The 27,125-nt window shown below is 34.3% G+C and overlaps 2 protein-coding genes across 3 annotated transcripts in view; one reads left to right on the top strand and one right to left on the bottom strand.

Moving 5' to 3' along the window:
- The window catches only part of LOC111045510 (neurobeachin-like protein 1), a 400,901-nt gene that overhangs the window by 301,922 nt on the left and 71,854 nt on the right, over positions 1-27,125 (bottom strand). The gene's annotated exons all lie outside the window — the stretch shown is intronic.
- LOC111046302 overlaps positions 2,898-27,125 on the top strand; it is a 51,900-nt gene continuing 27,672 nt past the window's right edge. Inside the window, exons 1-3 of the mRNA XM_039431899.1 lie at positions 2,898-3,036; positions 9,636-9,947; positions 11,386-11,607. Of these exons, the coding sequence (XP_039287833.1) occupies positions 3,025-3,036; positions 9,636-9,947; positions 11,386-11,607 (546 nt within the window). The 5' untranslated portion in view covers positions 2,898-3,024. The remainder of the gene's footprint in view (positions 3,037-9,635; positions 9,948-11,385; positions 11,608-27,125) is intronic.

Below are 27,125 nucleotides of genomic sequence, written 5' to 3'. Positions count from 1 at the left end.
CCAGTATAATTATTATATTAAATAAGGACAGAAATATCAATTTTCACGAAATTGATTCGAACGTGACTCAATCATGACTCGCCAATAATTTGTTTTTATATAAAAACAAATAAATAATTTGTTTTTGAATTTAGATGGATGAATCAATTATTAAAAACTGATGTTACTGAACAGAATTATTAAATTACTACGATAAATTATTGTCATTTACGATGAAATCAAAATATTCAACAGGAATAAAGTACAGATAATCGGCAATAAGAAATTGTCATTTGAAATTTCACTGAGATAGAGGTTCTATCAAGTTCTGAAAATTTTCTCAGGGTACCGTATCAAAATGTCATGAATATGTTCAAGAGTAGGCCTACATAATATCCTTGAACAGAACAGAGCAAATCCCGATGCTCTCACTTGTAACCGGTCACACTATCTACAAATCGCATTTTTCTCCAACAAACTGAGGTGTGACCAACCTGGTTCACTGTTCGGTCACGACTCAACTCCTGTACTAAACTTGAAGATTACACTATTCGCTGGCACAGGATCGTGCATATACTTTCAAGAGAAGCTGGGAAGGATTTCGTCTATCCTGCCTGACTCCAGAACAAGTATGGGACAGTGATGCTCCACATACAATTTGCATGCTAATTCCTACGAATTCCAGCTGCAACCGACACTGCACTGTGACGACAATATGTACAAGTTTCAAACTTTGTAGCATAGTGCTAATGGAGAAGGCATTGGAAGCTGAGAATGTATCCACTATCCATAATAGACTCGAGGATTTGATAAAATTCGATAATTTATCTATGAGAGTATTGATGATTTCTCAACCGATTATTATCCTCTGTTCTCCAAAATAATTGTATTAGCAATTCATTTGTAATTGTAATAAGTGCATTATTTCTAAAGTTTTTAATTTATTGTGATACATTCTGTGATTCATTTAGAGTATAAAATCAACCTTCAAAATTCAAAATGTTAAATCATCATTCCTGGACCAAAAATCAAGTAACGAAGCAGTGTGTGATTACATAACCTAATCTTTTGGACAACATTAACATTTTATCAAAAATTTTGGAGAGAAATAGTACAGGCTCAGCCTAGTTTTTCCTCCAATGTCATAATAATTATTGTATTATGATTATAGTATTTTATACAATAAATGAATAAATGAATAAAATGAATGTAATAATATTCTGTAATAGCTAGTAGCTTCTTCGAGTGTTACTACTTTACAGTATGCACTAAGCAGTATAGTGAGCATGAATATGATTTCAATTTTTCAAAATATATTATATGAGAAGCTTAAACCTGCTCTTCAAAGAGTTCAGGAGAAGTAGTTTTGGGAACATCCCATCTCTTATACTTCATCTACCTAAGGCTTTAAGGCTATCCTTTGCATAACAACTATTCACTACTCTACTTTATTCAAGAAGGACTATTCATTCTATGCTTCCTAGCTTCCTCTATTCCAAAACAATACCTACATAACAAGATATGAAATACAAATTATACTTATTTACATACCAAATTCCATGATTCGATTCCATTCAGTTTGAGAAGTGAGAAAGTGAAAGATAATTTAATTTATCTAAATTCAAAATGTTTAGCTTATATGTATAGGGTATATATATTTTTGGACGAAAATTGAACTCGAACGTTTTACAGTAGAAACATATCCTATTTTTTGGACATTTTATTAATTAATCAAAATTTGGGAATGGAATAGATTTGGGCCAAGCCTGTTGTTCCTTCCTAATCATATTTATATGATTTGTGATTCTGTCCACGAATAAATAATAGTTCTAATGAAAAGTTAAGAGGTTACAAAAACGAATGGAAGCGGAGGAATACTAGAGAAACCAAGACCTCGAGGGGCAAACGACCAGACAGACCCGAATGGAATAAACGTTTGAATAGGCCTGATAACATATCAAGGTAACAGATGAAAAACGAATTTCAAGCCTCAGCACCAAAAGTGAATTCATGCTAGGAGATAGTTACACAAAGTAGCGAAACAATTATTCATTAGACTATTAAATTGAACCTCCTATTAGTCCATACAACAAAACTATTTCCTAACTAAAGAAAGGAAATCTTAAATGGACCGTTTGTTAAACCATACACCACTCATATTTATAATATATCATTTATACAACCGCCTGCTAATATTTATCTAACCGATCTCCAAACTAGAGCATTTTGAAAGATAACGTTTCTGAAACACTATATCAGCACACATTTATTTTTGACAAGACACAATTATTTTCCAAAACACAGCGAGCCGTGAGGTCTGGCATCATATTGGGTAGCGATCGAACCGATAACCACGGCAATCAAATCATATATGTTTGTGTTTGTGACTGCAACACTGCAACACATAGTTGGCGGCTGAAGTGGCCTATCAATGTGCGGCAGTGATATACGGCGATCCAGCATAGATAACAGCTATGCAATCACATGGGGGAATGGTACGGTACTATGTGCTAGCTGAAAGGTGAAAGGCAACAACTATACTTTACTGTAGTTCACATAATAACAAAGGACACAGCGACCCCTCTGTTATCATCTTCCTTCTCACTTCCTTTGTTCGTCTCATTTTTGTCTTTGCAACTCTTTCGTTGTCTCTCTTCAAGTTCGTTTCTTTGTCGAGATACAGTGTATCCTATCGCGTCCTGCTATATTTCACCATGCGCCTGTGTGGGAAAAACAAAACAAGCTAGCAAATAGTGGGAGATGGAGCAGAAAAACTGAGAGGAGGATAAAGAGGAGTAGAAGGAGGAGGAGAAGGACGAAGCAAAGAAGAACAAGAGTAGGAGGTGTTCTATGCCAAGAAGTAGTAGGAGGAGGCATCCTTAATGCTTTGAATGCCCATCCGGCAGGGGGGAGAGCAGGGCGAGTCTTTATTCATACATATAAATACATCATCACAGGTGGTAGTCGGACATCAGTTGGCAGATTTTCATTACAGCTCACCACATCGCGGGGTTAATCGTCTCTCAAGTTAGTCAGCCCGACACAATGTCTGCTAAGGTGAGTCACTTGGTGCTTATTTATCCAATTTACAAAGTGCATTATTTTATTTATTTTTGAAAGTGAATTTACAACGGATTGATTCCCCCATCGTGACACGTGACACAACTGGATTACAAAGGATTCTGAATTTTCATGGGAAAATCAAAGGGTCTTGAATTTGGCCAGTTTTAAAAATATTTTCATTTTATAGAAACTTGTGGTGTTCTGTGTCTCCTATAGTGAATAGTGAATTTCCTTGCATTTGATATGTGATACTGAATTTCACATCCCATGCATGATTAGCACATCTTCAAAATCTTCTCAAGTAATCTATCTCCCGGTTTATTCAAATCCATATCACTCTTTCTTCGTAGTTCTCCTGCTTTTTGGTGCGAATTGCAATATTCTATCTCTATCTTTCAGAATCTTGGAATAATTCAATGTTAATTGATCTATATGTTGAGATTAAACAATTTAAGAATTTTGTAATGCTAACCATCAATGTCTGAATAAATTTAGTAATAATGATTCATGAGAGTTTATCATGATTTTCTGAAATAAAAAAGTGGCAGCAGAATCTTAATTATGCATGTTCAAGTGAAATAAGAGTAATTACATTGGATCACTATTATCATTTTTCAAAAGTAGTATTCAGAAAATATAATTTAGGATGATGATAGATATTTTCAATATTTTGGGGAATAGTGGTCGAATAATGGAAAATTGATATTTTGGTTTAGGGAGTGTTCGAAATAGGTCGGTATTCATTTAGACTACAATTTGACCCTGCTACATAAGAGCTCATAATTGGATAAATAATAATGTTTCTAGTATATTGAAAAAAAGAAATTACAAATAATATCTTATCATTCTATGGTGTTACTATCTACTACCAACTATGAACTTCAATTTTGCCAATTCACAAGTGAAAATTTTCAATAATGATAATTCTTGTAAGACATACAGCAGACAAAATACTAAAAATCAAACCTCGAATTGCAAGTCATCAGCACACGGAACAAAATTATCACAAGGAAGATTAAAATCATTGCAATCTCAATATTTGTGATATAAAGTACAAAAGCAATCTCAATGAATTTTATCTAGAGCTCTTCTAGTCCTCCACTCAAAGTAGATTTCACGATATTTAGAAAGAAACAATCTTTGATAATTATTATTAAACAAAAATCCAAATTGATTAACCTCAAATGAATTATAAATTCACTTGAACATGATAATACTGTTGTTAATATTAAGATGATGACAAAGAGGTGCATAATTTCCGAAAATCAATCTGAGAAGTTCACGTTTGGCTAAAGTAAACGATTCAATGTAGGAAATGTTTCAAGATGTTACCATTTTAACAATGTTGATGTTGTCTGTTGGTCAGCATTGATAGTTTGAAACAGTTACTGGATAGTTGATACTATCACTTTGCATCATAGGCCTAAACATCATACAACAATAATAACGCTTCATGCCTGTCCAATAAAAAACAACCGGTTTCAACATACATGAAATAGTGGTCTATTCACAACCAATTCCCACATATATTTATATTGGGAATTTCAGGTGATTGTATTAAACATGATTTCTCACTGAACTTCAATATAATGATCGGGTAGACGCGCCTTTGACAGTTGATTTATAGTATGAGGAAATCAGGCATGTAAAATATCAAAATAAATTACGGTATGATTGTTACGACGGAATTTATTTGATATATTAAAACTAAGTTTTCCCAATGATTGATAAAAAATCATCGCTGTTTTTTGTATGAATGATGCAAATATAAGTTTCAGACTTGTGCATGAGTGATGGAAGGGATGATTATGATGATGGAAGGTGAATGGATTTTAGTTATATATGGTTTCCGCAAACAGAGTGTTGGATAAATAGTGAAACTATGCAGGGAACACAATACCCACCCACCCATAGGTAATAAGATATCCACTCGAAGGCCTACCCGTACCTATTATTGTACATGATCTCCTATTATGGCTGTCTCCTATCTTATGACACAATTCAGTGCGAGACCATTTGAATTGGTCAAATGAGAAGTGAAAATATCAGTTTATAGGACCCGGTTAAAGATCTAGAACAATTCTGAACAGTAGTGTGACAAACGTGCTTGATTTTATTGAGTCTTTCATGTGAAGGATAGCTTCAAACCTCAGTTGATCGCATTGAATTCAATTTTTTGAATCAAATGAATTGAGAGATTATTTTTTCGTTTTTTATGAATTCGGCTCTATTTGTTCTTTTTAATATTTTCCATCCCGTTCTTCATATTGAATTCAACCTTATTATTCAATTTTATTGATCAAATTCAATTGAATATAAAATCAAATATGAGTTGTAATCAATTCGGAATTCCATATAACATAAGATGAATCTTACCGCACTGCAAAATAGGGTAGTTGAAACTTTTCTTATCGATTTCAAACATCAATATTGAAAATTGTAATTTATAAGGATTAATATAAATAACTCATACTCGTGGGATTGATCATGATGATACTCCACTAACCTCTCTCTCACACATCAACTGTATGTTCAACTACTATTTCCGGCACTTTCAACATTACAGTACTGAACTATAAACGTTACTTTCCGATTAAATAACTTGAGCTAGATCAAATTCCTCGTGATCACTTGATGGTACCAGCAGATATATTTTTTCTTTTCGAACAGATATCCATATCATTACAAACAGATTTCACAATACAGTACCAGAGTATGCACTGAATAATGAGAACTTTCATTAGGATGAAAGAATTTACATTTGTAAACAGAATATCTCCCGTTATCTGCACTAACCCAATACTCAATTACCCTACTTTAATGCACAAGGCGCATAGGCCTATTCTGCCCAGTATAACAAGGTCCAGCCATAAACAAGCACACAACTGTCTTAAAAGCAACCAACTTCCACCAATTAATTCACGGTAGAGCGATTCTCAGGCGGTTGCTCAATTTCGCACATTCGCTGGTTACATCTCTAGGTATTTCGCATCTCTAGGTTACCTCCGCTCAAAAAAAAAAAAGAGTCAAGAGTAACTCCAGGCCACGGATTATTACCTAATCTTGCACCGGACTCGTTGCATGCGCACTACTAGAATCGACACAAATCTACGAGATTCAAGCTTGCCGCTTATGCGATCCAATGTCGCTTCTTGTCGATTCCCATCGTCCGTAAATTACGAGACGATACTGCGAATAGGCCTACTGTGTCACCTGTTGCTCCAAGCAGCAAATCGTCGACCTGAAACTGTCTCTTGAACTAGAAGCTCACATCGTGTGACACAACGAAAAGCTCTAGGTCAACAACAAACATGCCACCAGCAAAATGACTTCAACAAACAACAAACATGCCACGAGCAGATTGCTTTCAACATCCCGCGATAAACATGCTTTGCCTACCCCTTCACCCTTCTACCCTTGCTTTTCTATTGCACACTTCCAATTCGTTTCACCTAGATTTTCCCACGTGTTATTTGTGCACTATACAGGATGGTACCTATTATTTTATAACACACAAGGATGTTAGAAGAGAATGAGTAGTCTGCTACACATAAATTCCCTTCATATTGTCAGAATTCCTCATGTATAGCACCAATGCTTCCCATTCAATAGGAGACAACAATGCTTAAAAACAATAGACACAGTTTAAAAAATGAATCTATAATAACTAAGATTCATGTGAAACCTTAATGAGTTTATATTTCAAATGAATAAATGAAAATCCCGTTTAGTGCTTCGTTTAACAATTACAAAAATTTCCAAAACAAAAACCCAGCAGATGCTGGGGTATAATTATCCTTTTTCCATAGAAGGATAAAGTTTACGAATGCGTTTTGTATAGTTTTCTCTCATCTACTTCATGTCAATTCTTGTGAACCCGAACTTGTTTGAATACGTTTTTCCTTCTCTCCCATTCCTTCCTTTCTCTTACTACTCTCTGCTACGTCGCTCCGCCGCATACTCTCCTGAATTCTCCGTCCCATCTGTACGGGGGCCTTCCTCTGCTTCTCCTCAGCGTGCGTGGGTGCCAGTCGAGTATTGTTTTGGTCCATCTTCCATTCGTTGTCCTTGCGATATGGCCTGCCCAATTCCATTTTCTTACGATAATCTTTCTACCTACATCTTCAATTCTTGTTTCATTTCTGATTCATACTTCGGTTTTCCTATCTATTCTTTTCACTCCTATCATTATCCTTCTCATCGATCTCACACTTGATCTGAGTTTCTTGATTATTTTTTCATTGAGAGTCCACGTTTCGTAGCCGTATAGAATTGCTGGTAAGATACATGTTTGAAGTAAGCGTCTCTTGCTTTCCATGGTAATATTAGATCTTAAGCGATAGCTGTATTTCTTGAACAATGACCAACCTATTGCCACTCTACTAGTAATCTCTCCCCATTGTCCATCTCTCCCTATTTTCTGTCCTAAGTAGATCAACTGCCAAGTCCAAGTGTTCAACTGCTTCTATCCTTCCGTCTTGGGTCTCTAATACTCTCTCGTTACCTTCACTATAATGAATAATTACTTTTGATTTATCAAAATTTACTTTCAATCCAACCTTTTTTGTTGCTTCAATCATTTCCTTCATCATTCCATATACTTCTTCGGTGCTATTTCCTATAATAACAAAATCATCGAATGCAATGCGAATTTCAATGTATTTGATTTCACCCCATCGATGTTGATTCCTTTTTCCTGCCATTGAAATTCATCTAAGGATGGATATCTATATTTCAAATATGTATATATTAGCATCTGTATTTCCTTTTGAAAAGACGATATGTTTCACCATTTATGCCATTTGCAAGTGTCAATATGAAAATAAAGTGAACTTGATGATTCATTTGGAAAACTATTGATAATAAGCATTGGAAAATGCATCAAATACGTTATTCAAAGGTAAATCATATTGTATTACCTCATTCAATTCATTTGAATTGATAACATTGATTGCCGATTTCACGAAAAATTGTAGTTGATAAGTTTGAGAAGTAAGAGTAACTCTCTACACAATACTAACTCAAGTCAAGATTCCTCATTATTTTTGACCTATCAATTATTGGATGGATGAAAAGCAGCCAAATTGAGTCACGAAATTGGAAAAACGTTTACGAGTTTGTCTTTTTTCTTTTTTTCTTCCTTGTCTCTGTATTAGTTCAGGTAGACTGAAAACATAATTTTTTATATTTTAAAGGATAGCTTCTTCTTGACGATCATATAAATCGTCAAATCATCGAAAATTATCACAGTATTCATATTCTTCCTCACTTGTCCAATACTTACTGTTCTTCTACTTCCCATCCTCATTTTTCATCCAGTATCTTCAGTTCCTCATAATCTTCGATCAACACAAAAATAATTTCTGTCTCATTTCCTACACAACTTCTTGAACATAATGGCAACGTGACACGCAGCTGTATAAAACGAGAATTCGTGATCATCTACTTTCTATCCACTACTCAATACTCACTGAATATGCATAATTGAATGGAGCAGCTTGGCAAACGTCACGACTCACCTGAAAATCACAAAGACCTACAATTAATGCAATTCAACTGTTATACTTGCCAAAATCTTCGTTCTAGAATATTACAGACAAACGTAATATTTGACAGCACTACGTAATGATTTTCAAAAGAAACTACAAAAAGATAACAAATCTATTCACGAAGAAATATAAAACATTTGTAACAAGAATAATGCATAAAATGCAGAATTGAATAAGTGGGATGAGCGTTATGATCAGATTACAACACATTCCATATGTTCTTGAACACACAAATAAAGAGGTGATTAAATTAATTGGGAGTAACCGCAGAATCTGCCAATCAGTAACTCTTTGAGTTGAGTTGACTCTGAGTTGGATCGGAATGTGAAAAACCGGACTGCCGAAAGATTACAAATTTCAATAGACATTGGAAAAAATCAAATGAATTTGTTATTTAATGATATGTCAGCGAATAGCAACGATATGTGGAAGAATTGTTGCTAATACGGAAAACTGGAGCTTCAAAGAATATCTGAAAACAGTTAATCTAGCACGATTCAATAGTACTCTCTTCTCTGTAGTCTGTGCTGGATAAACATTTTCAATGTAATTTTGCGATTATATGTACGAAGTGGTGCACGGGTGGAGATCAATTGATTCCTTATTTTAAATTATTATTGCACTGTGGACCTTGATTCAAATCATATCATTCAATTAATTATTGTATCTACTTTTAATCCAACTTCATTCCTTAGAGACTAGAAAATAGCAAGAATAGTTCAACTTCTCAAAACTTCATTAGTGTAGTTTCATCCACACTACAGTAAATATTGGTTGTATGTTGGTTATATTGGTAACCAGCTTGGTTATATTCACACATCCCACACACACAGCCTTGGTATGTGTTTCAATCATTTATGTTCGAGAAGGAATCTTATTGGGGTGTATTGTAAAATTCTTTCCATTTGGATTATATTACTTGAAATGTAAAATTTTATTTAGGATGAATGAGTTTGATTTCATTTGAATCTATCATTTCAATACAAGAAATCAATTATTTGGAATGAAACAAATAATAATCGAGTAACTACTTCCTGTTTTCAGATAATTATGATGGCGGCCGTTATGGCAGTAGCGCAGTGCGGAGTTATCCCCTCGTACCCCGCCTACCACTCACCTCTGGCCTATGCCGCCCCCAAGTACGCCGCTTACGCCGCCCCCGTCGCCAAATACGCCTATGCCGCCCCCGTAGCCAAGTACGCTGCCGCCCCTCTCGCCTATGCACCCAAGGCGTACGCTCCACACGTAGAGGAGTATGATCCCCACCCACAGTACTCTTTCGAATACGACGTTCAGGACCACCACACCGGTGACTTCAAGAGCCAGCATGAGAGCCGCGATGGAGATGTCGTCAAGGTAATACAACAACGTTCATCAACAAGGGAACATCTAGGGAACTGTCTAGGGAACTGTCTACTAACACTTATCAAAATGATTGGAAAAAAAGAAAAGGCATTCCGACAACTTTTTACCAAATTCAGATGAAAGTTACATTCGAAAATCCCATAAACTAGCAAAAAAGATTACCAATTTGCAGTCACAGTATTATGACCACGTATTACTAATTGATTGCCACTGACCAATGTCTTGAGTTGATTTTTCTTCATTGAGTTCATTCCGGCTCATTTTAACTGGAATTATAATTTGGTTGAACTGTCTACTAACACTTATCAAAATGATTGAAAAAAATGAAAAGGCATTCCAACTTTCCACCAAATTCAGATGAAAGTTACATTCGAAAATCCCATAAACTAACATTTAGGATTGATGAAGGATAAGGAACATAGGAGAATACACATTCCAATTAGAAAAAAAGAACAGGCATTCCGAAAACAACTTTCTACCAAATTCAGATAAAAATTATTCGAGAACCCCACAAAATAGCATTTTAGTATTGATGGAGAATAAGATAAGACAAGACAATACAAAATAAGATGAGACAATACAAATTCAAATTCGGGGTTTTGATCTATTCACTATCACTATTCAATTCCTTAGAAGCTGACTACAAAAAGCATTTAAAGCATTATAGTGTCATCAATGATGACAAAAAAATCAGGAATATACAAAATAATAATGTATAAATGATAACAATATTCGTATAGCGTTTATTGGTGGGGAGTTCCTGACGGAAGTTCCACCTCGCCTGAATATATATTTTTGAGCCGTCAACGGGCCTTACGACTGTTATACTTCAGCCAGGACCGACTATTCAACATTTATACATTTATATTGAACGAGTTCAAGTGTGTGTATGCATTCTTTGGCATGGTAACTTGATAAATGAAGATTGAGTTTATTAACATTGCTTCGTGCTTCTTTATAAATGTTTAAATTAAAAAATTTATAAATGTATAATTTGTATAAATGTATTATGAGAAGAAGCTTTCACATAGGCGCAAAGTTTCACTTGGTATTGTTTTGTACCAAAATATTAAAACCTGATTATTATAATTTTATTTTTAATGGAATACTCAAATATATTTTTCATGCAATGCATGATGAACACTTTTTGTATTAATGTAAAAAACATACTAAAATCATCAACCCTCTTAGTCATAAACTCTTCCTATTATCAGATAATTCTATACATTATAGATTATAGATTCTATACATTCCGTAATCATCCATATTTCCGTCATTTTGTACTCCACAAATCTTGATCTGGAGAAACTGGATTTGCATGCCTCGGAGGTGGAATATCATTTCTTTTTGTTGTTCTTCATAGTGTCTACTGACTAGAAAACCAAGCAAACTGAAGCAAACTATCATCAGCTTGATGTTAATGTTGCAGGGTGTCTACTCTCTGACCGAGCCAGACGGCAGCAAGAGGACAGTCGAGTACACCGCCGATCCACACAACGGATTCAATGCCGTCGTCCACAAGGAGGCGGGACACCACCCCGTGGCCTATGCCGCCCCCAAGGCATACGCCGCCCCCGTAGCCGCTTACCATCATGCCGCGCCCGTCGCTGCCTACGCTAAATACGCCGCCCCCGCATACGCCTACCACCACTAGGAATACGCCGCCCCCCAAAAAACCTCATTTTATACCACCACCTCACCTACCATTCGACCTCATTCGTATACTTTTGTAATATAGTATTTCATTTTTCTACCGATAATGTAAGTGATTGTTTTATTAAACTTACTTTATAAAAAACCTCTTGAGTTCATTACATTCATAGAACCTGAAAAGATGTGCTGTATGAACGCTGGTGTAATAAAACTTACAAAATCCTTGAATGAATGGAACATAACAACTTCGATGAAGGCCTGATTATGATCCGCTGAAATATTAAACACTAAATAGATTGGGAGATATTCTATAATGTTATTTGTAAATTGTTAATTTGTTAATTGTTGACCGAACGAAGTGAGGTCTAAGATTCAAGCCGACGGTTTGGCATTTCTCTTAATGTTTAAATGTTTGAATGTTTATATGTTTATATGTTTATATGTTGCGCATTTACGGCGAAACGCGGTAATAGATTTTCATGAAATTTGACAGGTGTATTCCTTTTTTAATTGCGCGTCGACGTATATACAAGGTTTTTGGAAATTTTGCATTTCAGGGATAATATAAAAGGAAAAAGGAGCCTCCTTCATACGCCAATATTAGAGTAAAAATCAGACTATAGAATTATTCATCATAAATCAGCTGACAAGTGATTACACAGATGTGTGAAAGGAAAAAGGAGCCTCCTTCATACGCCAATATTAGAGTAAAAATCAGACTATAGAATTATTCATCATAAATCAGCTGACAAGTGATTACACAGATGTGTGGAGAAGCCAGTCTATTGCTGTATTTCCATAAAATCTATAGTTTCAATCAAGTACTTGTGGATGAGAATACTGCGTGAGGTCTACTGTTCGCAGAACTACTAGTTATCTGAAAAGTTTCCAATGTTGTACAATGGAAAACAAGACAATGTATAGTATTATTATTTCCCATTGATCTACAAAGGACAGTCTTCAAATTTTGTACATATTGGTTTAGATTCTCAAGTCTGATGTTAAGTTACTTCAAGTGCAGATTGAAATGACTTTTGAAAATGTTGCTGGATTGAATATTTTTGAAACAGGTAAAATGTTAGGAAAGGTTAGGTGACCTGGGTAATATATCATGAAAAAAGTTTATTCTACTTTTTATTCTATATTTAGTTTCGAAGATGTAAATTTACATACATGAAATATTTACTTCAATCTAGAATATACGCCTCTTCTATTTCTTTAGAGGAAAGGGTTATTAGTTAAGACGGAGGAATTTCACAGAATTATGCATCATAAGAGTAAGAAAATCTGAGTCACCTTTGAAATAATCAAAGTATACTGAGCGGTAGACAATTGAATTAGAAATACTCTTGGGAGAACTCTCAGAGAACAAAAAAAAAGCAGTTTGTACAATGAACTGCAGCTCCAACTGACAGTTCGAAGAATGCAGAAGGTTGAAGATCCATAAGAGTGGAAAGTCATTTTTAACAACTCTAAGTTGGGTGACTATGCTTATCTGCAACGGAATTGCTCACATAACATGATCTTCACTGAAAGTTGATCAATTGATGATTTGAACTACAGTTACATCTTCAGTCGAATTGATATTTCCTATAAGATTCGGTAATGTATTTCAAATTCGTATGAGTTGAGTCGAGCACTTACATAAGATGAGTAATGTGATCGGTAGCTGTCAACAAAATGGCAATCATATGATGGAGTCATTATGGTATTCGGTAATCACATTATGGTATCAAGTTATTGAACAACAGTACCGATATCTCTGTCAAATGATGTCTCTGTAGATTGAAGTGGTTAATAACAGTTCCTTAAACATACAAGTCATAGATAAAATTATTTATTGTCATCTGAATAGACAATACAATACCAATATATTCATTTCCAAAATTGGAAAACACAAAAACCAATTTCTCGAAAAATGTATTACTTAAAAGAAATAACATCATAGGGAAAGAATACATAACTATTTGAGCTCTCTCAATGATAAGATGGACTAGTTGGAAAGTAGGCAGAGATGAATAAACGCTAAAAGGGATTGAATCAAAGATCAAGTCTGAATATCTCAATCTAATGTGAAATTTGTTCTTAATATAAGGCAGCTCTACATGAAAAGTCTTGCAGTTTATGTATCAAAAAACAGGAATATTTTCACAAAATTGAACATAACTATCCGACTAGAAATAGGCTACATATAGGTATTCAGATTCCCAGACTTATCCATCCAACTCTTTTTACCTGGCTCATTGCTTATATCGTAACCTTCCCTGGGATATGTTGCACTCCGAGGGGGCCAGTATTGCTGTCTTTAAGCGCAGGATGGGGAGGTGGCTGCTCAGCATTGGACATGATGCCAGCGAACAATTAATTAGGTCACCATATATCTAGTGCCAATCATTGTCTCTCCTTTGAAGTTAATCTGAAATTTCCAAAATTCCCCTCTTCACTTTCTTCTCCTGTAGTGCTGGTTAACATAATATGATAGTTTCTAATGAAATATTATTTTTATCTGCACACGAAAACATGATCGACAACTTATTAATCCATAAGTTGTTACATAACATGATGCATTATACTCTACAGTATAGTGTGATTATAGCCGATTATTTTTTTAAGTAGTTATAATTTATATACAGACATTTTACTCGAGTGTTAGGTGCTACGCAATTATTGATTTATACTGTATTGTACACGACCCTCCTCACACACAGACTCGTTCTAGGTGAGGAGTACTATTCTTTCAAATTATTGTAAAGTTAACATTTCAAATGTATGTAACATGTTGCTTTTTGAGAATAAAAATGTTTTCATTCATTCAATGAATATTCTTATAGGATCAGGAACTATTGAAGTTCAAGTTCAATTTTGAAAAGGTATTTATGGAAATATGTGTGTTGATAAATTGGTATTATGCTCAGAAAAAGGTGAATGAAAGTCTCTGGTGCCTCTTCTACGAATGTAGCCCGAAATAATGAAACTTGAGTTTTCCAAGATTTTTGCGTATTTCTTCAACTTATGATATTGACGATATAAATTCAGTTTTCCCACACAGTACGGAATGCTATTAATCATATTCAAATAAAGCTGAAAAAGAAGAATAGTTATTTGTACTTCTAGGGAACAAAGTGAGGGGAAACCCGAGGCGATGACATAGGCGACAATTTCCAGGGGAGAAAAAACGCTTTTGTTCCTGAAATTTGAACAACATTTCCCCTTTATCTATATTCATAATAATATGTTTCTAAACACCTCGTCATAGTAAATCAAACTTTACTGAAAACTACATAATAGTATATTTTCGTTGAACAACAACTCTAGATAGTCTATTGTATGGAATACTTTTAGTTCCTAAGGGGTGACCACTCTACTCCATAGGGCAGAAAATAGTGATGGATATTCTGTTCCTGGGTGAAAAGTAAGATTTTTCAGAGTAAAAGTATAGGAAAATAGTTATTTGTGCAACTAGTGCGCAAAGTGACAGTTTGCTGCACCGAAAGAAACGTTTACGGAATGGTTTCTTGAGTGCAGCAGAGGAACTTTGCGCACGTATTTCAGATTAAATTTTTCCTACAGTTACCATTGAATATGAAAAGTGGGTAATTAAGGGTAAAATTCCCTGAAATCCATCAAATGTTTTTCTGTGTAATTTTATTATTGATAAAAACCTTAATTTATTGTCAAATTGAATAATGTAGTAGTAAATGAATGAAGGCGGCTGTGGCACTCATGTGGTGGCTGTCCTCGTTGTCCTTAATATTATTATAACGTGCACCACAACACTATTATACCACTATATATATTACACTATATACCACAGTCACTGTTACCAACTTCATTTTGATTTTGCTGCACTGGTGCTCCATATAACCTACTAACTATTTTGCGTTGCCATGTTGCAAATCTGGAGTGCAGAAATAGTATATTTCGCACCTAGGGTCGAAAATGTACGTTTTCCGGCTCGAGATCGTTTTCAAGTTCGAGACGAAGTCGAGAACTTGAAGCGTTTGAGAGCCGGAAAAACATTTTTGCCCGTGTTGCGAACGCTATTTTTCGCCACACCAAAAAAAAAACTTCCCAATATATAAGAAATTGAAAAATAAATAAAATTCAAACAGCCTATTTTGATAGTTTGAATCTTGGTTATGACAACTTTTACTGTCAATTAATTTCAATATTACTAATTAATAATTTACAATAGTGACCATATTTTTATACTATTAATATTTCAAATAATTGTTTGAATTCTTATAGCTCGCGCTTTGCGCCCGGTGCAATATCTCATGGATAGATGGATGAATAGAATTTTCATTACTATTTTGAAATAATGTGATGAAAAATTAATATAATTGCATATTTCACAGTTTTGTCCCAAAATTTATCTAAAAAATTGATTGAAATTTAAATTACGGTAACTATAATAAAAAAAATAGCTAATAAAAGTCAAAATTCATCGACAAAAAAAATGTCATTGACCAAGATTCGAACCTAGATCATGTTTGTTATTCACTGAGCTTTGAGTTCTGATGTATTACACCTATACGCTCTTGGCCATTGCGTATTGTTGAACGTAGGGGCCTGACTGATAACACTTAGCATACTCCTAAAAAGCATACAACAGACTTTGGCTCGTGACTTATATTATTAAAATTAATATTATTATCTGTCTCACAATAAAATTTTCACTCTGAATTAAGTCAGGTTACGTATGTAGGCTACTATAATATAGTGTATAGCAGCAAATTTGAAGCCGGTTTGCCGGCATTTTCACAACAAAATATTGCTCTGAAAATAGTTAAATCATAGAGAAAACATTCGAAGATTCAATCTTGAGTGGGCCTAATGTTTTCTCTATATTGTTTAATATTGAAGAAAAATTATCTAAAAGTTTTAATAATGAATTACAGAAAAATTACTAGGAATTTTTCAGTCAAGGCTGAGTTTCACCAGTAGGCTTACCTTAAACTTCAGATCTCTGCTGTATTTTTTTATTATTATTGTTGATTGTATAGCATTAAGAAGTGGAATTCGATAATAAAAAAGAAACAATTATTACTCTACCTCACTTTTAAATATTGATACAATTATTGTACTTTGATTTCAAATTCGATTCTTCACTTTTAAATACTTGCGATACGTACCTTTCTGACAATGGACAATGCAGCCAACATTATATTGTTGAGGCTATGGAGATATCATCGTATTCTATTGTTTGATATCAAAAACACAATAATAAATATTAAATTATGAAACAGTAATTTATAAAATATATTATAGACATAACACCGCGTTTCACGATACATAATTATATAGATTATTACAGTCGTTATGAGATTATCTGTCTATGATTTTTGTGAGATCAGACACGATCAGCTGTTATTCAAGGTCATTTTACAGCCCTAGGGCCGTAAAGTTTTACCGGCCTGGTCGGAAAACAATCACTTTCGGCCTCTATATGACTCACGTAAACCAGCTCATTACATTCAAGTGTGGCGAAAAATTTTTTTGTCCCACTTGGATGTAATGAGCTGGTTTACGTGCGTCATATGGAGGCCGAAAGTGATTGTTTTCTGACCAGGCCGGTAAAATTTTTACGGCCCAGGGCTGTAAAATAACCTTGAAGACAGCTGATTCTGATTTGATGTGAACGTGTTCACAAAATAGTTTATGAAACGGAATCAGTTTATGCTTCTAGAATTGAATAAAGTATTTTGCAATAAGATACTATCATTTTATTTGGATGAATGAAATACAAATGAGATAGTATAAACTATTCAAATTCAATTTTCAGAGTATAATAGAATCTTACCTCAAACCTCCTAGTACTGCGTTTATCACGGAACATGGTGGATAAACGGAATCATTTTATGCTTCTAGAATTCAATAAAGTATTCTGCAATGATATACTATCATTTTATTTCGATGAATAAAATACAGATAAGATATATATTATAAACTATTCAAATAATTCGATTTTCAGAGTAGGATAGAACTACTAACCTAAACTTCCGTTGACATTCAGATTAGCCAAATTTCAAGTGTGCTAAAACAGCTGATCAAAAACTTTTCATTATTTGTGTTTATCATTCAATAATTAAAACATTTATAATAATATCATCTTATTGTCATTTGGAAGAATAAAAAGTATAAACTCAACCTCTTACATAATTGAACATAATCTTTTAGGTTATTTAGACAAATCAGAATAAAAAATAAAAATACTAGGACAATTTCCTGATATTCAGATTACCTCAGATTTGCTAGAGCTATCACCTTCCACTTTTGCTTTCGGAAGTGCTTATAATAGACAACTATTCTTATATATATATATTGTTTATTTTTCTGTGTGGTGAAAAATAACGTTCTCACCATGGGCAAAAATGTTTTTCCGGCTCTCAATCTTTTCTAGTCCTCGGCCTACGGCCTCGGACTTGAAAACCGATTTCGAGCCAGAAAAGTCTCATTTTCGGCCCTAGGTGCGAAATATACTATTCCCGCACTAGAGCGGAAAAGTGATTCTTTGCGTTCTGTAATCAGTGCAGGAATGACCACTTTTCAAGGTAACTGTAGGGAAAGTATATTTGTTTACAGTAGTTTGCACCTGCCACAGATCATTTAGAGAAGTTGTATCTCTCTCGGAGGAAGGATTTGTCCTTTTATGAATGAGGTAATAAAATTTATTAGTAATATCTGCTTTAAATGAGTAATAGATGGAAAGTACAAAAGTACATCTATTCAGATAGTGCGTGAAATTTGTTTGACATTCAATGGAAATCTTCAAACTCATGAGTTGGTACTTTCCCCAAGAATAATCCGCTCAAAATAAGGATTGACCGAATCACAAATATGAGACCATTTTGGAATTGCCAGCGTGCAATAATTAAAATAATGTTGGCAGAGGAAATGATGAAAAAACACGAGCCATAGTTTTCAAACGCCGTACATTAAGAACAAATAATGTTTTCTAATAGATATTATCCAGAAGATATATTATATTAAATCTGAATGAATAAGCCTGAAATAAATACAGCATACTGTACTTATTTGAATACTGTACATGGATGTACATATACATGAGAAATATGTGTGGCGGGTTGTCTAATCATCATACTACCGGCGCAGTTGGGACTCTTATTAGCAAAGGACTGATGCCAGTGGTCAGCTGGGCTTATTTATTTACATCATCGGCCATCACGTGACCAGAGGAGTGGGCCGCCACAGACTCAAGGACGTTCGTTGACTGTGTAACACTGCCTCCGGCTAGGCTGCTCAATCCTTTCTCTTATTATCACGAGCTGGCTAATAATAATGGACCAGAGACTTCAGCTCTGATAGCCACTAGGAAGAAAAAATTATCAGGACGTAGACTTCTGAGATTAAACTTATGTAGATTGATTTTCGTACATTGTTCAAAAGACGAAGCACTTTAAATCGTCAAAGAGTAATTTTGTAAGCAACAACATACTGAGTTTTGTGGGAGTACAGCAAGGAAATTAGAAATGTACTATGATAATAAGATGTATTGAGATTAGAAAACTATTATTGAGAATCTCGTTTCCAAAATGAAGAAGTGCCAGCGGCACAAAAGCCGGTTCAATTTTAATTGTGATAAATTTTACGAGAACCAGAGATGCTTTCTTTTCGGAAAAGCCTTCTCTCATTGACCCGATTTAACAGGGCGTTTGTGCAGGCGGGTCTAAATCTCTGAAAGAAATGAAAATTCAAAATTTCAAATACTGAAATTGAATTCTTATAATAGTGTATTTAGAGCTATATTGTTATAATAGCTGATTTGCAATCTTCCAATCTTTGTTTCATGTGTAATCAGATGAAAAAACTCATAAATAAGAAACTAACACAGATATCATGTAGTCCGGGCGCAAATGTCATTTTTGGGTAACAGCCGTGGAAGATGTCTCAATTTCTTCGTTAGGCCTAGCATAATGAGGATCGTGATGATGATAAGTCGAAATCACAGGCAATCACCTCAGAAACAAGATGGTCGCTAAAATTTTTATTCCATCATAACTTTTTTCGTGCAAGAGATACAGAGGAATTTCAAATCTATGAAATCTAGAGGGTTTTTGAACTTTGGAACGATGTATGCTCATGAGCTGCAAATCAAAAAATTAGTTCTCCAGCGCCCTCCAAAGATAACCCAGCATGATTTCTGGTGCGTTTTCCACAAGCTGGAACTATAAAATCGATTTTTCATGACTACTCCAAAATAGACTTGCAAATGGTCTCTGTCTCTTCGTTACAACAAGCCGAATAAGAATATTGATGATGATGGAAACAACAGAAATATTCGACATCATTGAAAAATTCAAGATGGCAGTCTTTATTGACAGAAATTTTTATATATCTTGCTATTCAGTTATTGTGAGAGATATTGGATTGGTTCTATCACCAAGGTGTTTAGAATTAACCAAACTATGATGTTCGAGAGAATCGTCTCATTTCGACCTCTCTTTTCATGATTTATTCAACTTCAAAAACTTGAAATTGAAACATAGTATCACTTATAGACAGTACTTCAATTCCTGGAAAAGAATAAATTATTGTATAGAGGCAGGCAACCCGTGCTCCGCAACGGACTAATTAACAACTGAACACCTGACCTACTGAAATCTTGAAGAATTCAGAATAGGCCTATAACCATCCTCGATTGATTGAGAATCTAGAGGCTAAGTGTATTCCAAATTAAGGTTTAGAACAGTTTTGGGCGAATGCCTGTTGTTTTTACCTGGATTGTATTTGTATATGAATAAATAAATTAATAAATAAGCAAAATTTCAAGTTAATCAGTTCAGTAGCTCAGACGTGTTGATGCGTCATTCATGTATTTCCTGTCCCGTACATGTATAAGCCGATATTTTTCTTTATTTTAACCCTTCCACTACCAAGCGGGGTAATTGGTCTACCCCAAACCCACATTTTGTCTTTTTTTGTAGTTAATGTTCATGTATTTCATTGAAACGTTGAGTACTTGTTAAAAACATATCACTTTAGTTATTTTATCTCATACAATCATTTCATTCCCATTATTTTTGGAATTATCAGCAGATATATCCTGGGGGTAACTCTTTTACCCCACCTGGTATTCCATGTAATGCAATTTTTTGGTATATCTATCCATTACCAGAATATATAAGATATCAATTAAATGATCAATTTTTATTTTAATGCCAAACCTGTTTCACAATGATCACTCAGAATCTAAATTAGAAAAAATTGCTTCGCTATAACCATAATTTAATTATTTGACAACATTTCCCCTACAACAATTTAATGGAATGCTCAATTTTGTTTGCCGGTCAGTATTTAATCGAAACCCTATTTATAAACAAAAGAAAATTATTTTAATGGATTCTGTAATCCATTTGATTGATGAATTAATGGAAAAATATAAAATAATTATTTAAAACAGAAATCTTGATGGGGTAACCCAGTTATCCCACTTGGAATTTCGTGTATGAGAAAAACGTTGGTAGTAGAAGGGATATTACAGATGGATTACTTCTCAAATCAAATCGGTGGGCTTTAATGCGTCATACACATTCGAATAATTCGGATGATCTCTTATATAATAAGTTACTGAAACAATTGATATTATCGAATAGATGAGCAGCCAAACGAGGCGAGACGAGAAGCGATGAGCAAGTGAAGAATGTCATCCTGCAATAAATTGCGTCATGACCACTATGTGCATGCGCTGAGCCACCGGACGGACGTCGCCGCTGTTGGCCCAGCGCCAGGCACACCGGAAGTGCCAAAATGTGCCAAGCACACTAGCCAAACAGGAGCTGGTGTAAAAAGAAAGGCGAAGAAGGAGATGGAGAGAGAAAGGACGGAAGGGGATTGCTGGAGAGGAGGAAAAGATTCTTTTTTGATTCTTTATCACAAATGACAATGTATTGCCAGGTCTTGCAAGACCCGTTGCATACTAACACTACATAATAATGAAAACAAATGAAAATTAAATCAGAACAGATAATAGATATGTAGATAACATCTAGAAACAAAGAGTAGAACCTATTTGTTAAATAATACAGAATAGAAATAAGAATACTATATAAAAAAATGACTCAACTTCTCTAAACAGATACACATACACTCATAAGCTCAACGAAATCCCAACTCAAAAGAAAAAAATCAAGATTGAAGAAAAAAAATATTGTAGAGAAAGAGGCTAGTTGAGTTGAAAATTAGCAGTGGTCTAAGAATTGGTTACAGGGAAGATAATCTGCTTGTTGACTGTCTGGCCTTTGCAGATGACTTCGCCATTTTGACAGTCACCACAGATAGCTGAACAGCAAGGAAATGTTCTTGAAGAAAAAGCTGAGAAAATCGGGATGCAATTCTCTTTTGAAAAGACAGAATACATGTCGAATAGTAAAACTGCTCCAGAATTTTTAAACACGGACTTTGGTCAAATAAAACGGACTAAAAGCTTCAAGTATTTGGGAGAGATCGTTTTCGACAATTTATCTGAGAAAGATTATGTAAACCAGCAAGTGAACAAAATGAGACTAGCTTACAGATTGACAAAGAATATCTACAACAAGAGGTTAATCTCAAAAAATGCCAAGCTGAGGCATTACCTCTCTGTTATAAGACCGGAAGCTTTGTATGCTTCTGAGTGCTCAATTCTCAACAGAAAGGGTGACCATGAAAAGTTGGAAGTAGAAGAAAGGAAGATTTAGAGGAAGATTTTTGTAATCACAACGAGAATAATATTTTCACTTGCAGCAACGAGGAAATCTATAGACATGTTGAGAAGATTTCGGAAGTGATCAGAAAGAGGAGATTGGCGTCCTATGCTCATTTGTTTAGAATGGATCCCGGCAGACAAACAAATAAAATATTCAAGAAAATAAGTGGAAGATCCAAATTGAACTGGTTTATAGAGTCAAAGAAGGATATGAAAAAATAAAATATAACAGAGGCAGATTTACTAATCAGAGCAGGGCTACGGAATCAGCTTGAAGTTAATGTTTTCCCAGAATTTAAACTTGGTCGTAAGAAAGACGAATCGCTCAGAGTGTGAGAATAAAAGAGTATTGGAGGCGAAATCGGGAGACCAACGTAAATAATAATAATATTTTTTTTTATTCAAATTTTTCTCACATTACATGAATGATAGGTTATACAAATTGGATTAATCATTATACATATTATATCATCTTATATCTATCATACATGAAGGGAGAATCTATTAGGATTTTCTATTATAATTTTGTGGCTAATTTTAGCTTATATTGGGGCATTGTACATACTCAGAGATATTTTTGCAAGATTTGAATTTATAGATGGAAATGTTTTAGGAAATACAAATTTGTAGATGCGTTTATTTCGTGGTAATAATGTAAGAATGATATTTTTATCTATTGAATTGTGGAGTAGTAATTTTTCATTCCTATTTTTACTTGTCTGTAAGTGTCTAGATGTTGTAGATGATTCGGTAGACTATTGAGAATGCATGGTACAAAATATTCTAGTACAGCTTTTCCTATTTCAGTGAAGTATTCTGGTGTTCTATATTGTGTGTCTGGTGTTGTATCTGTTTTCATTGGTACGTCGATAAGCATTTTTAAAATAGTATTTCAGCAGTTTTATATAATTGTACAGGTTTCTGAATCAGAGCAATTTTAAAGTGTTTGTATCCACTCCTTGGAAAAATATTCTTTTGATTCTGTTGATTGGCTGACTTACTGGGTTCAATATATAATTGGGTGCATGTCCGTAGACAGTTATACCATATCGTATTTGAGATTCAACCAAGCTGAAGTAGACTGTTTGTTTTGCTTTCAGAGGCAGTAATTCTCTCATTTGGTAACACCTATGTGCTATGTACCTCAGTTTTTTTGCCAGCATCTAGGAATGGGTGTGCCACTTCATGTTTGAGTCAAAATTCAGTCCAAGATATTTTACTGTATCTGAGTGTTTAATTTTCTTACAGTTGCATTGATTGAAAGTGGTAAAGCATTTATAGTTATGACTTTTAACTCTATTGTTTGGGTCAAGGATGTTTATACTCATTTTTGGATTTTTAAATACTATTGTTTTTGTCTTTGTACTGTTGATATGTATGTATGATATGTAGTTGTTGTGGAAGTATTTTGTTATTGTGTTCAAGTCTTTTTGTAAATTTTCAGCTGCAGTTGTTAAACTTCTACTTGCAAATAGCATAATGGTATCATCCGCATAGTTGTATACTTCTTCCTTGAAGTTGCAGTTTTTAAGATCACTTATATATAAGTTGAAGAGTAGTGGGGATAGAGGGGAATAATAATAATAATAATAATAATAATGGATAATGGTGAATTACTGTGGTCCTTAGTTTGCCTATACAAAAAAAAAAATGAAGAGGTGAAGGTTAATGCACATAATTTCTGTTCATTAACGATCTCCCTGCTGTCTTTGATGGTTCATCCTGTCTGATGTATGCAGATGATGTGAAGCTGTACAAAGCGATTTTGAGCCCTGATGACTGCCTTAGCCTTCAAATGGATGTTGATAAACTAAGTGTATGGTGTATTGGTGTATGAATAATGGCCTTAGAATAAATATAGCTAAATGCAAAACTTTATCATTTTCCCGGCAGGTAGCTTCACACAGATGCATCTATAGTATTGATGGTATACCGTTGGAGGAGGTAGAGTCTTTTAAGGACCTGGGTATGATTTACAGCTCTGATTTTACATTCAATAAACATATAGACCTTTTGTGTAGTAGGGCCAATCAGCAGATGGGATTTATCCTGAGAACATGTTCACCTTTCAATGATGTCTCACCCATAATATTTCTGTATAAATCTCTTGTCCGAAGTATTCTTGAGTATGCGTCTGAAATTTGGAACCCTTATTGTAATGATCAAGTGCTACTTTTGGAGCGTTTACAGAATAAATTTTTAAGGTACATTTACTTCAGGAAATTCAATTTCAATTGTCCGTTTGACTTTCCCTCTGACACTCTGAGAAATATGTTTCAATTGAAATCATTAAAAACAAGACGAGATGTTAAGTCTTTTATTTTCCTTCATAGCTTATTAAATAATAAAATAGATTCCCCATATTTGCTTTCATATGTAAATATTTATATATCTACCATATCACGTCGCTCCACTTTGTCTTTTTTTGTGCCCCGGTCCAGAACTGTGAGTCACTATAATTCTCCGGTCAACAGAATTCAAATACTTTTCAACTGTTTCTCTGGGCAACTGGACATCTTCTGGTTCTCTCGTGAAAAATTTTATAGAATTTTGAACAGTCTATTGTGAGATATCCTTGCTCAGTCGTATTGTCGAATATTTGTTGCTGTATATAGGTGTGTATCTATTGAACTATGTACTCGTACTTCATACTCATTCTGTTGCTTCATTGGCAGGTACCAGTCCTCTGACATTCATTTGTTAGTTTTATCCATTCTTTGTAACATTTTTATTTTAATTTTAGAACCTTTTCATTTCTATATTCCGTTTTATAATTATTTTATTGTATACATCTGTTTTTTTTCTTTTAACAATATTGCAATTGTAAGTTACTTTGTTCATTGTTTTTTTTCATTGTATAAAAATCTTGTATTGCTGTATTTGTGAAGGAGACACATTAGGGGTAGCCTGTTGTCTCCATAAATAAATAAATAAATAAAAATAAATAATAATATATCATGTAGCACGTACTCTAGAACGTCTACTAGAAGATATGGTCGTATTTAATGTTATGTGTTACATTGCGGGTTTGAACGAAAAGCTGATCAATCTCCGCTTAAACATAATATATATGGTGAATATCGGCTTTGAAGATACGAGCAGCAATGAAAGAACACATAAAAATTACAGTAAGAGGATACTGTGAGTTGTAAGAAGTAATATGTAAAAGGATAAAAGAATGGAATAGGACGTTAGCTGGAAGAAGAGAATACGTTGATTAGAGAATGTCGTCAGATTGAAAAAGATGAGGAAAGAAGAGAAGAAGAAGTAGAGGGAATTGAAACGAAGAAAAAGGAGAGAAAGAAGTAATTGGAGGAGTAGGAGAAAAGACGAAGTACAGCGAAAAAAGAAGAGCGGATGAAGCAAGAATATGGAGCTAAGATGAAGGTGGAGGAGAAAAATAGGAAAAGAGAGCGAATTAAAGGGAGAGGAGAAAGCAGAATGGGAAACTAGATGTAAGAAATGGATAAAAGGGGGAAAAGTAGGCGAGGAGGGAGAAAGAGGATGTAGGACAGGGAGAAGAACAGAGATGGAGAGGAACAAGTGAAAATAAGAAGAGAACTACTAAAAAGGAGGGTGGAGGAGAAGAATGGTGACAGAGGAGGAAGAATATAAAAAAGATGAAATTAAAGGATGTTTGTAAAGAGGAGAAATGCAGAGAAAAGCGGGAAACCATGATTCATTGGTTTGAAAAAGTTGTTGGCTGGCAGATGCAGATGTATGTGAAAGCAACAGAGCGAGGTTACAAGGAAATCATCTTCATTTGCGGTGCACTAATAACCGTTCATAGCTCTTTATGGTTATACACATAATTTATTACAATTTATGAGTCTACTTCTTCTATGTAGATGGAATTTGTATGTGATTTTCAAACTGAGTATGCATTTCAATAAACATTCAATTGGAATGTTGATTGTTGAATGCTATTCTTCGTACATTCATATGCATGGTATCCCACGAAGAGGTTGACACGTTCAACTTTATATTACCTACCCATTGATGCACCAAAAGTTTTCAAATTTTACACAGTTCACAAAGTAGGCTCAAAAAATATTCTGGGAAGATTTCAGCTCTCTAATCTTCGTAGGAACAAAATGTCGGCATATTGAAAATGTTACCATTCTGTTTCTACGAAGATTAGGGAGCTGAAATTTTCCCAGAATATTTTTATATTTTTAGAACCTACTTAGAACCTACTTAGTGAGCTGTGGAAAATTTAAAAAGTTGTGTGCATGAATGGGCACGTAATATGGCCTAAACCTGTTTGTGGGACACGGTGTATTTATCAACGGAATCAATCTGTAGCCTCCCACTTATAACAAACCTGAAATCACATACAATATACATGATATTATAAAAGTAAGAAGTTTATGAAGCTGCAGTCGATAATAATCATTTATGAACAAGTCAATAACAATCACTCCAATGAGAAATTCTTTTTTAAATAATTTACAAAATTGCTTGTTCAAGAGATTGCATACAAAACTGAAACAAGACGTTATGAAGGATTTGTATATTTGGACGACATTCTATTATGCAGCTACTACTACTACATAGTAAAAAAAATTCTCAAGATATTACAATATGTTTTTAATGATTTACTGTTTTAAAAAAAGCTTTGGTGCCGGCATTTTCCCGTTTTTTCAATGTAAGAGAATCCTTCAATTCAGTATACGACTAAAGCAAAATAGGTAGGCTACCATTTAAACCAACTCTTTCCCCTGTTCAACTGGTCAGCAGAAACCCTATAAAACCTTTCCAAAGCGCGAAGAACCAATTCAATAAATAAGAGAAATAAAATTGGAGAA

This window comes from Nilaparvata lugens, chromosome 7, assembly GCF_014356525.2.
Source record: "Nilaparvata lugens isolate BPH chromosome 7, ASM1435652v1, whole genome shotgun sequence".
NCBI classification, from domain to species: Eukaryota; Metazoa; Arthropoda; class Insecta; order Hemiptera; family Delphacidae; genus Nilaparvata; species Nilaparvata lugens.
The sequence above is the reverse complement of the archived record's forward strand: the minus strand, read 5'-3'. Positions and strand labels throughout refer to the sequence as shown.